The sequence below is a fragment of the Zophobas morio genome, unplaced genomic scaffold, assembly GCF_036711695.1.
Source record: "Zophobas morio isolate AGI-343-1 ecotype UQ-CSIRO unplaced genomic scaffold, CSIRO_AGI_Zmor_V1 ptg000007l, whole genome shotgun sequence".
Classification (NCBI taxonomy): Eukaryota; Metazoa; Arthropoda; class Insecta; order Coleoptera; family Tenebrionidae; genus Zophobas; species Zophobas morio.
In genome coordinates, this window is record NW_026972112.1 from 11,436,887 (window position 1) to 11,449,016 (window position 12,130).

The following is a 12,130-nucleotide window of genomic DNA, read 5'->3' on the forward strand; positions in this document are numbered from 1 at the left end:
TACAGAGACCATTTTTGACAGAGACTTGAAAAAACAACCAATAGTAGTTAGTCTTTATAAAAAGTGGTGGGGCTGGCTGTTGCGTTTCTAATTGGTTTATTTGAACAAGATGGTCGTAACGGGTCATAACGAACATTTTCAAATGTGTTTGCCGACCGGTCACCGGTGATATAAGAAAAGCATCACTTTAATGCAGACGTAAGAATAGCATATGGAATATTATATTACTATATTTTAAACAAACTTTTGTGAACAGAAAACTATTAAGATTTATATTTATTTATTTATAATACCTACTTTTAAACGTAAGTATCTTTTCCTCCACCGTCAGACCTTCCGCAATTCTTGTTTTTTAGATGTGTGAATCCGTGCAAGTAGCTCTCAGAATCCGACCTTTAGTCCCAATAGAGACAGAAAAGGGATGCAAGGATATCCTTGAAGTGTTTTCCGAGTTGAATCAGATCAGAATCGGAAACACGGACAAAGCGTTTACCTACAATTATGTTTTTGGCACAAACAGCACCCAAGATCAAGTCTATGACAAGTGCGTTAAGCATATGATCCAAAATCTGTTCAATGGGTACAACCTTACTGTCTTGGCTTATGGGCAGACAGGTTCAGGGAAAACCCACACAATGGGTACAACATACTGTGGAGATGGCGAAATGGGGGTCATACCCAGAGCAGTTACTGAGATCTTTGATTGTGCCAAAGACAACTTCGCAGTTGACTTCACAATGACTGTTTCTTTCATGGAACTGTATCAAGAAACTTTGTATGATCTACTTTCAAGTAAAAGCAGAGAGCAGTGTGTATTAGACATCAGGGAAGATCAAAATAGGGGCATTATGATCCCGGGATTAACCCAAGTTCCAGTCAATTGTGTGAAGGATGTGTTTGATGAACTCATTCGTGGCTCAAGTGGTCGCGCTACAAGTGCTACCAACATGAATGCGCACAGTTCTCGTAGCCACGCGATTTTTACAATGAATTTGCTCATGCAGAACAAGGCAGATGGGTGAGTAATCCGTTAATGTAATTTTAAACAAGTTTTGAAATTATTAAATTTTACAGGAATGAAAAGACTGCAAAATTCCACTTGGTCGACTTGGCGGGTTCTGAGAGACCTAAAAAGACTGGTGCTGTAGGAACAACGTTCAAAGAAGGTGTTAATATTAATAAAGGACTTTTGGTTTTGGGAAATGTGATATCAGCTCTTGGCGACGAGAAGCAACAGCATGGATTTATTCCATATAGGGATAGTAATTTAACCAGACTGTTAAAGGATTCTTTGGGAGGTAACAGTATTACACTAATGATCGCGTGTGTCAGCCCAGCTGACTACAATATGGAAGAGACAATTTCAACTCTGAGGTATGCAGATCGAGCAAGGAGAATCCAGAATAAACCTGTAGTTAATCAAGATGCAAAAGCTGCAGAAATAAATTTGTTGAAGAAGACCATACAGGAGTTGAAATTGCAGATTGTTGGACAAGGTAAGTTAGTACTCTATAAATACATAAATAAATAGAAATACTCTGTATGAGATAAAAGTACACGCCTACTACAGGGCATTTTTTAATCATATGTAATGTTTTTGTGAAAAAAAAAATGCTAATGCTATCTGAGGCTTGAAAATGCAGTATTGGTATAAATTTGTTTATTTTTGCAATATATATATTATAAATTTAATTTAAATCTGTAGAGTAGACACGTTGAATGAGCAAATATTGTAAATATATAACAAAACATATGATTATGCAATAGCTTAGCATCACCTTAGCATATAATCACTGGTATGTCCCACAAACATGAATTTAACTCAAAATGGCCTTGAATGATCATAATTTCATATATCCACCAATTTGGTTACATCACGCTTGTGCGAGAGACATAACGAGATCATTTTTATGTTTTCTCAACGTTTCATGACCCCTACAGTACGAAAAAAGTAATCTCCTGTTTCCGTTTGTCTGTCTGTCTGTCTGCCGTCCCGGATTTTTATTAGACAGATAATCTCCGAAAGTACTGGGCCGATTGTTCTCAAATTTTGTATTTATAATTAGGAATATCATTTATAGTAAAGCGCTTACGAAAATTTGTCTAATCATCCCCGCCAATGTGATGATGTCACTTCAAAATTGTACGTATGTAGTAAATGGGTTTTAAATAGTATAAAATAACATAGTCCTACAGGTAGTTTATGACTCCGAATTGAGTTTTTACCCGAAACGTCCAGATTTTTGGAAAAAAATCAATTTATAAAACAACATTTTGCAACTTAATTTTGAATCTGCAAAACCGAATGCTTTGAAATCTTGCCGATGTTTTAAAGTTATGATAAGCACGATAAACTTTTAATCAAAATATATTTACGTCAGCTCAAAATTTTGCCGACTAAATCCCATCTAAATTGTACAAAATATGATGAGTCTGCACTTGTAATTTATCATTACATTAATATTTTTTTTGGGTTTACATATACAGGTTGACTCAAAAAAGTTAATAAATGCGTGAATTTATTTTATTGATTTAATCAGGAACTACAAAACTGAATGCTTTGAAATCTTGGAGATGTTTTAAAGTTATCGTAGGCATGGTAAATTTTTGATCAAAATGTATTTGCTCATCCCCCCTAAAACATTGATGACGTCACCTCAAAACTTTGCTGAATAAATCCTATCTTAAATGTGCAAAGTATGATGAGACAATATTTGTGATTTGTCACTGCATTAATATTTTTTAGATTTGCTTATACGGGGTATCTCAAAAAAATTAATGACGCGATTTTTGCTCAGGTAGCTCACGTAACAGTGACGTCATCGTACGTCACGATGAGATTGCAAAAATTATTTTTGATATTTTAGCCGGGAAATTGCTCATTTTCGGAGTTTATTTAACAATGTTTGAACAAATTGAATTGTTTTTAATAACTTCATGTTTCTAAGAAAACGGTTTTCGGTTTAATTATGACATATTAATACTTATCACACTTAAACAGTATAAAAAAAATATTAATTATGTTTAAATATTGTTTACTGTGTCATGATAATTGATATTTTTTTTATATTTGTCGAATATATGAATCACGGCCACGATAAATTTAAACTCGAGTCGTACTTACTCCATTTTCGGAATTTTTTGGAAAACTATCTACTTTCCTTCATATTCACAGCAGTAACGCAAAACATTTTCACTAGTATTTATTAACAATAAATTAGAAATTTGCGGAAACGCGTTATTTATAAGCAAAAACGGAGCACCGAATGCTCCGATGTTGCTGCTACCAGACCGAATTCAACACTGAACACAAAGGACCGAAAAACCTGACCTTTGCTCAAATAGCTCACGTGACAGTGACTTCATCGTACGTCACGACGAAATTACAAAAATTATTTTTCAAATTTTGACCGGGGAATTGCACATATTCGGGGTTAATTTAACAATATTTAAACAAATTGAATTGTTTTTAATAACTTCATGCTTGTATTTTTTTTTCTTGCATTGATAATATGCTGGGACCAGTGTTATCCATGTTAATGACGTCATCACAATTTTTTTATTGGTCAAATTAAGAACGAGTCACCATCTTTTCTCGAAAATCTGAAGAATACGCACGTCTTTATATGATTATTTTTTTATTTTTAATAATGATAAAATAAGAATTATAATATTCAGAACATTTTGTTCGATAACACGTTAATACGTTGGTATTGCGCATAAAGATAAGCCGCTCTGTAGCCTAGGCAAGTGGTTCGATTCCTACCGGGGCAGCAAACATTTTTCTTCGCTTAGCTTCAGTTTAATAATGTGGAAAGTCTTGTAGAGTAAATCAATTAGTAAATGTACGATACTAATAAATTGGGTTCGTTCTTTCCTTTTTTCAAAAGTTGAAATTGTAGATAGATGAATTCTGGATTGTAATTTGTGCTTTCCCCAAAATTGTAGATGGATGTTTTTGTTAAATATTTATCTAGATTGTATTATTTTCATGCCGTCACGAAACGTTTTTATATCAGGTGGGCCAGCTGTCGGCTCTGAAGAAATAACTACCATTAAAGAGGAAAATCTCCGTCTGCATACCAAAATCCGCGATCTCACCTTCCAGTTGTCGTCAACCCTAAACGACAACACCGGCCTTTTGGAGAAATTAATGATCCTTCAAAATGCCAACGAAAGTCTCCACAAGAAAATCCAAGAACTCCGACACGAATATGACACAACTATTGACAACATTAACTCTAGTTTGAATCAGAACGACCATGAAGAGATCAAGAAGAATTTGGCCAAACTCCAACGCATCCAAGAACAATTTGTCGTCATTGATAGCGAACAAAAACGAACAGAAAACGAAATCTTGAACCACGAACAAAACATCGATTTACATAATAGTCAAGAGGGTAAATTCAAAGACGAGGGCGATTTGAGCAAAGACCAAGAAAACTACACCAACAAACAGATGGCTCTCAACATCGAACTGCAAGAACTGACTAAGAAACTAGCCATCAAGGAACATCTGGCAAGGCAAATTACAACCAATACTCAACATTTGGTAGATTATAAAGCGATGGCAGAAAACGAAGATAAAATATTAACGCTGGAAAAAGAGAAGAACGAGTTGCTTCAGCAGCTGAAGAACGCTCAAGGGTCCTCAACAAAGGTTTCGGAACAGAGAAGGAAAAGGGTACACGATCTTGAAAGTCAGATTCAAGATTTGAATAAAAAAGTTCAAGAGCAAGCACGACTTATCAAGCTCAAAGAGAAAGACGTCACTAAGATAAATCAGCTGAATAACGAGATCCTACAGATGAAACAAACTCGCGTTAAACTGATAAGAAAAATGCGGGAGGAGTCTGAGAGGTTCAGAACATGGAAGATGCAGAGAGAACGAGAGTTAGCGAAGCTGAAGCAACAGGACAGGAAGAAACAAAACCAAATTGTGAAAATGGAAGTAATGCATTCCAAGCAACAGAACGTGTTGAAGAGGAAAGTAGAAGAAGCTGTTGCTCTTAACAAGAGGTTGAAGGATGCCTTGGCTTTGAGAAAAGCGACCCAAGATGTGAAATATAACGGCAAAAACGATAAAATGGGATGTTGGATTAAGCAAGAATTTGATGTACATATGCATTTGGTAGAGGCAGCAACTACGTTAGACGGTTTATTAGAAGATAGAGCTATGCTCCAAGAGCAATTGAATAAACTGAAAGAAAATCCAAATGAGGGCGAATCGCAGCTTAAAAGTTTGGAAGAGGACATTGAATTGCGTTCAGTACAGATTCAGGACTTGCAGCAGAAGATTTTAGATTCAGAAGAAGGTAAAATCGAGGATTTGTATGTTTGATGTTGCAATTTTTGGTTTTTAGACAATAAAAAGTCAAAGCTGGATAATGTACAAACGATGGCCGATGCTAAATTCGCGTTGAAAAGCTTGCTGGAACAGGCAGCGGAAGTCAAGAAAAAGGAAGTGACAACGAGAAATAAGTTTATAGAGATGCAAGCGACTCTTATTGATGTGAGTATATTTTTAATAGGTAATTTCTTGAGATTGACTGGTTTTTCCTTCATAATTTTATCTTGGTTGTGATTGTAATTATATTTGTTAAAGACGAAACGTGCATCACAAAATCTAGAAAAGGTCGTAAAAATCATGGAATACAAACATGCCGAGGATATATCGTGTATGCAGAACGAATATGAAGAGAAGATTGCGGTTCTTTTGCGGCAACTGCGGGGAGTACAAGTCCAAAGTAATTTGTTCTTTTAATATACATCATATTTTACTTAATCATTCATTGTGCTAGATGTCGATGAGGAAGTGAAACAACGTTGTGCAATTCAAGCAGAAAAAATCGATGCACTAGACAAAGCTAATCAAGACTTAATGTCAAGACTAATGGAATCGCAAGACGAAGTTAGCAAACTGAAAGAAAAAATTGAGACTATCACTGTAACTTGAACCTACTTGTATTATTATTTGTTATTATTAATGGCTGTTTTCTAGCATTTGGCGCAAGAATCCCAAAATAACGCCGACATTCTAGAGGAGTGTACAACACCCGTCGAAAAAATAAGGAGGAAACCTTTAAAGATCAAACAAGAAGTTGATTCCACTTTTACAATTGAAAATCAGGTGGGAAAATTGTGCACTTGTTAACTTTTAAACTATATTTGTTAAATATAGGAAAATTTGGATGTCAGTTTGGAGGATGATGTTGACGACATCGAGAAAGATCCTGATTGGAAGCGCACACCTCTTGGAAAATGGATATTAGAAAAAAAGAGAAGAGGACTTCAGAGATCTCGAGGTTTGTAACAAGGAAACATTAGAGACGAGAATAACATTAAAAACTGATCTTGCAGAGGAGGATAGTTCAAATCAGACATTCAAGCGAACGTCGGACGGTGGATGTATGTGTGTCAAAAGTAATTGTTCAGCTCGTTGCGGATGCAGAAAAACCAACAGGAGGTGTACAACGGGCTGCAAGTGCTCGTCTACCTGTACAAATAAGAATCTGGAACCAGTAAGTAATTTTAAATTAAAATTGAATGTGTTGTGGTTTCAAATTGTTAACTTTACAGGACCTTGATAGCTCAGATCAATTTCAGATACCAGAGGATAAACGACTGAGGTATTTTTGATGATTTTTTCTGCGGCCAAAATGTTTAATTTTTATTTTGTAGGTTGATGAAGGTGAAGCTGTTTTCCTGTAATTCGTGAGACTTAATTTCCACATGTGATATTGTTTTTGTATTTATTACACTTTTTTATGTACTTGTATAACTGAACAAATTTTATAGCACTAAAAGTTTTTCGTTATTTAAAAACCCTATACACACGACAGAGATCGTAATTTTAAACTTTATTTTATCAAAATGGCTTACAATTTAAAATAATACAACACAAAAACAATCAGATCATGCGAGCTGTACTCCAAACTTTGCGAGATACTGTTGCAGAATTGTCTGAGCCTGCTGGCTAATATTTCCTACTAAAGCGGGCAACTTTCCAGGTTGACTACCACCAAGAGTGGCTAAATTTTGCACAAGAAACTGTCTCGGTTCTCCTACGCCTAAAATGTCTGTTTCGTTAATTGTTGCGCGCTTAAATCATACAAACCTTGTAAAGGATCTGGTTTAGTATTATTAGCAAAATTCAACTTTGCGCTGGACGTTTGGTACGTTGGAGTGTCGTCTATCTCGATAAAATGATCTTCTGGAAGTGTACTTTCATCTAAAGGCATCTCAAAAAACATTAATAAAGCCTGCATAACCAACACATTAAAACACAGGACAAAATCTGGCTATAAAGTACGCACTTGTAACAGCTGAGGCCAATAGTTTTGGTATTTTCCACTGTACAATTCGGGACATTCGCACAGCATCTTCGTGACACCGCAAGCTACAATTTTTCGTTCGACATTTCCCGAGACCTTTTGTAATTCGGAAATCAACAGTCTTTCTAAAACCATGCCGAACATTCTGAAAACGGTTAGTTTAAAATTGGAAGGGATTTTTTTACTTTGACTTACTGCGCTTGCGTTTCATCTATGACTGTAACTAGTTCATTGGCTGAATACTTTACAGCGTATAGGCAGAAAAATACGATAATGTTGATCACATATTTGGTAGTCTTGCTAGAGGACAGTCTTTTAAAAAGTAAGAAAAATATTTGCTTGTGGTAAGGGGCCAGCGCCTCCCTGTAACACGTTTACTTCAAACAAGAATATTCAAAATCAGACGTAAAATACTCACACAGGCATATATTGAATCATACTTTGTAACAAATGAAAGCCTTCATGGTCGTTTGTTTTTGAAGCTATTAGTTTTTGAAAGATGCCTAAAAACCCTTCCTGCAAACAATATCATCGCTTTATTCCAGTTTAATTTGTTTTAAAATCTAACGCACCAACTTATTCTGACTGACGATCTGGGGAGCAGCGTGTATGGTAAAAGCTGAAAGTAACCGAACCAACGGACTAATATTCGCTGGACGATCCCATAAAATGGGCGCCAAAAGACACGGTAAAAGCTGAATGTACGCATCAGACATGTTACCAATGGGGGTGTATTCCATCAAAAGTGACAAAATTTGAAACACGTATGGAATAAATTCTAAAAATTGACGATTTAGCAAAAACTTACAACCTTACATGTAATTATACCTTGGATATCCTGCTGCAATATTCCTTGAAAAATAGGAAACAAAATATCTTCAAAGGAGGTGACAGCTGAGGCGTTCGTGGTACAGACGATCCTAAAATTCCAACATTAGTGAATGAAGAACACTCAACTGATAATTACTTGACAGCCAATGAAATTGCTTCAAACAGGTAATGGTTAAAATGTGGTTTGGATGGATTCCTTGCTACAAGTTGCAACTTTTGTGTGAGTTTAGGCAAAGCCGTTTGTAAGTAAGGTATAACACGTGCTTGTAGGGTTGAAAACGTTCGCATAATAGCTACAAGAAAAAATTAACTATTGTCAAATGAGTTACAAAAACCTACTTTTCATCACATATTCGTTTTCTTCTGATACCGGCTTATCCAAAAGTGCAAACAGATTTCCAAGTAGTTGTTCAGACAAGGGTTGTAAAGTGGTACCAGTTAAACTATAAAAAAAATTACATGTCAAATAAAGAAAAACTAAAAAAGTTTGCACATTTCATTTCATAGTATTTTTCTACGATCTACTTAGGCAGCCACTGCATAACTTACATATTCTGGTTAGTATTATTCTTCATTATTAAGACTTTTTCTATGGTGCATGCCGCATAAGTATGTATAACGGCGCTCTCGCTAGTGAGATGTTGAACTAACAGAGGTATAGTTCCAATGACCAACTCGCTAGGTAAAACCGATCTAAATGTTAATAAATACTTTATAGCGTCTGCTTTGAGTACAGGAAGTTCGTCCACTAGAAAATAAACTCAGTTATGAGTGTTCACGCTCAAATTATTCACTACCATTGGTCCTCTTAAGTTCAGGCAATACGTGTTCTTGGAAAAACTGTGGAATGGAGACTAACTGACTTGTCTGAGTTACTCCATGTTTCTGCGTGGCTCCTCTGCTCACCAGAGATGTTACTAAATACATAGCGGCATCTTTGCTACGCCAATTGGTTTTCGGATTTTCGTTATATTTCGACAACATAATCTACATAAATTGTACACATTTCCAACAATACATCAACTTGACAAGTGCTAAATGCTTACCTGTAAATATTGACCAAATATTTCGATAATTCTTTTTTCAAAATTTTGACTCAGAGTGTTGACTAAGTCACACGCTGCTCTTCTACGTGTATCGACATCAGATCCTTCAATGTCTCGGCGGATATACTCCTCTGGATTATCTTCAAATAGCTCTTCATCTGACACTATAGAAAAGTATAATTTATTTTACAATGACGTGAACTTAAAATATTTAAAACTTTCTCTTAATGTAAAAAATATGATGATTAAAACTCAGTTAAAGAAATATGTCACGCTTTCAAGCAGGGTTTACTCTTTAAAAAAATTTGAAATGATAAACGACGGTCAAAACGAAATGAGAAATCGACATTTGCGTATCCTACAAGTTGCGAGAATCATGAAAAAAATTATCCAAATAATTACCTCTAAATTCCATATTAGGAATAATGACTTTTTCACATATCCCACTTAATACAGTATTGTCTTCAAAAAGGTTTCGATAATGTGACCTTTCAGCAACAGATGATAAAAACTGTAGAGCATTCGAAACCAACTACAAAATGACGTGCCTACAGTTATTATAAAACAGAAAAAAATACAAAATCTCACCAAATCGTATTTTGGTTGAAGACCTGTAACAACCAGAAGATTCCACACATCTGTGACAAACTGGGGTAGGTAAGGTTGAAATTCTTCATCATATTTTTGCGCATAAAGTGCTATATTGTCGCAAACTTGCGACTTGAGCTGTTCTATTACACTTGTCTCATCTTGACTCTAAACATACAAGAAGTATTTCATTACAAAACATTATAAATGTAAAAAAAATGATACACACTTACCTCATTTTGCAGAACTTTAACGTCATTAACCAACAATAAATGGAAATTAGACATCCAAGAAGCCATATTATCTTCAAAAAACTCTGGCAAATCTTGGTAATTTAATGAGTAAAAAACTTTGCAAATCAGTACCAGGGAATGGTAAATGATTTTTAAAGCATTCACGTCATTCTCGTGTGTTTGAGCTAAACTCATAGTTGCCTGCATATCAAATGATAATTAATTAAAATAACGTTTTAATGCACAATAACTTACAACAAGTAGATCTGTCAATGGTTTAGCTAGTTTTTCTAAAACATACTTAATCTCCAGCCATAATTCATTAGACTTAAACTCATATCTGTACTTTTTAAATAATGAATGTGCCGTTTGTAAAACGCCATTAATAACATGAAAATCGCCTACAATACACTGTTACATAATATTTACAAATTGTATGAATACGTACCTGTTGCAAATTTTTCAACCATTTGTGTGATGAGCTCCGGCCACTTCATAGGAAAATCTGTTTTGCCTATAATGCTAATTGCATCGCTCAATTGTTTTTGTATTGCTTCTGGAGAACTTAACATCAAAGTAACAATGAGATTTTTAATGGCTGTTCTATCACTCTCGTGGATGCGATCCTCATGATCCTCTTCCTAAGGTGACAAACTTAATTAAAAAATCAAAACCGCATTCATATAAAACTTACAACTTTCCAATTTCGCTTGATGTAATTTTTAAAAGCGATAGCACCCGCTATTCGTATTGTCATTTCAACTTCATTTCTGTGAATTAAATTGAGAAGCAGCAGGGGATAATTCTGGTTTACTTCGACTCCTTCAAGGAATTTTTCGGCTGAAATTAATCCGTTTTATACTGAAAATAATTAGGTGAATTTTATTTACCGGGTCGACGAATATTTGTATCTGGGTTCAATGTTTGTTGTAAATACTGGCTCAAAATTCGTAGGTTTTCGTCGTTAATGTCCATTTTGTTTTTGTACTTTGTTCACTGTATACAAAACAGAAAAAGAAAAGTAATTTGTAATAAAACGACCGTTAAAAGAAAAATGCGATGTTATGAGACAAGATAACCTCAAAAGCGGCAACTATTCAATCGCAATCCCACCAAAGTCAACTCTCAAGGGTGGCATTGAAATTTCTAAATTTTTAAGCACTACCAACAGTTGAAAAACAAATAGTGAAAACGAATTTTGGCGGTAAATTTAAAACTTGAAGGAACTTCTTATTACTATTTTAAAACACGAAAACTATTTAATGAAATTAAAAGCTCAATTTTTTATATAATTGTACAATAATTAAATAACTACATGCACCTTAAAATTGTCTTATTAGAAAAATGAGGTAATTCAATATTTAATGACATTCATACTTAAAAATAATATTATTGTGGGGCTATTCTTAAACCCATATCACTCGTTAGGGCATTTTTAATCAAATCTATTATAATATTTCTAGTAATGTTGTTGCCATTGAGTATCGCAATGAGGGTGACTACATCCGAAGCATCAATGTTCTGTATCACATTCTGCACAGCTGTAGCAAGCTTTTGCTTCTGCCTATCTGGCATCTCATACGTAATTACATGAACAGCCGATTTAAATTTCCCCTGACTTTTACAAGCCGCTAGTGCACTTCCTGCTGCACCACCTAGAACCCAAATGATCATAATTCAAGGAAATCGTAAACATGATTAACGTACCGAGTCCTAGACCAATTGGACCTCCCAACACACCCCCTACTAGGGCTCCAGCAAAGGCGTAACAAGCGCCTTTAAAAGATTCGGTTACCGTGACTCTTAAACCTTCCTCTTCCGCCAGTATTTCACACACTTTTAAAAGTTCCTGTTGCTGAAGGGGCATGCTTTATTTTTGTTAAAATCTGGTTAAAAACTGAACGATTACACAAAAGTTAGGTTAGGATGAATTTGCAGGTTATTTCTTATTTTTGAATATCAGGCCAGTGTGGACTTTACTCCCTTTGTGTATCACTATGTATTAATATTCCAATCCCACATAACTCGCATCATTATCAAAATTTTAGATAAGCAAATGTGGTTTTTCATAACAAAGCAAAACCACATTTTCACCAGG

The 12,130-nt window shown here is 35.0% G+C and overlaps 3 protein-coding genes across 3 annotated transcripts; 1 reads left to right on the plus strand and 2 right to left on the minus strand.

Annotated features, from left to right (window-relative positions):
* The first annotated feature begins 132 nt into the window (after positions 1–132).
* LOC135124585 (chromosome-associated kinesin KIF4) lies at positions 133–6,806 on the plus strand. The gene is made up of 13 exons (XM_064049760.1): positions 133–198; positions 257–305; positions 357–1,018; positions 1,075–1,496; positions 4,020–5,315; positions 5,364–5,512; positions 5,606–5,747; positions 5,802–5,947; positions 6,002–6,130; positions 6,182–6,305; positions 6,361–6,521; positions 6,580–6,629; positions 6,682–6,806. The coding sequence occupies exons 3-13, from the start codon at positions 357–359 to the stop codon at positions 6,716–6,718; spliced, it is 3,318 nt and encodes a 1,105-aa protein (XP_063905830.1). The 5' UTR covers positions 133–198; positions 257–305; the 3' UTR covers positions 6,719–6,806.
* A 35-nt stretch (positions 6,807–6,841) lies between these two features.
* LOC135124587 (exportin-2) lies at positions 6,842–11,170 on the minus strand. Its single transcript, XM_064049761.1, has 19 exons — positions 10,923–11,170; positions 10,727–10,872; positions 10,481–10,673; positions 10,288–10,433; positions 10,033–10,233; positions 9,800–9,967; positions 9,614–9,743; positions 9,212–9,375; positions 8,963–9,152; positions 8,715–8,913; positions 8,505–8,608; positions 8,302–8,458; positions 8,163–8,254; positions 7,907–8,112; positions 7,753–7,850; positions 7,530–7,697; positions 7,317–7,479; positions 7,118–7,262; positions 6,842–7,070 (listed from the first exon to the last, which is right to left on the minus strand). Exons 1-19 carry the CDS (start codon positions 11,005–11,007, stop codon positions 6,916–6,918), a joined length of 2,910 nt encoding a protein of 969 aa, XP_063905831.1. The 5' UTR covers positions 11,008–11,170; the 3' UTR covers positions 6,842–6,915.
* A 180-nt stretch (positions 11,171–11,350) lies between these two features.
* LOC135124590 (protein C19orf12 homolog) lies at positions 11,351–12,115 on the minus strand. The gene is made up of 2 exons (XM_064049766.1): positions 11,740–12,115; positions 11,351–11,687 (listed from the first exon to the last, which is right to left on the minus strand). Exons 1-2 carry the CDS (start codon positions 11,897–11,899, stop codon positions 11,422–11,424), a joined length of 426 nt encoding a protein of 141 aa, XP_063905836.1. The 5' UTR covers positions 11,900–12,115; the 3' UTR covers positions 11,351–11,421.
* Positions 12,116–12,130: the final 15 nt, after the last annotated feature.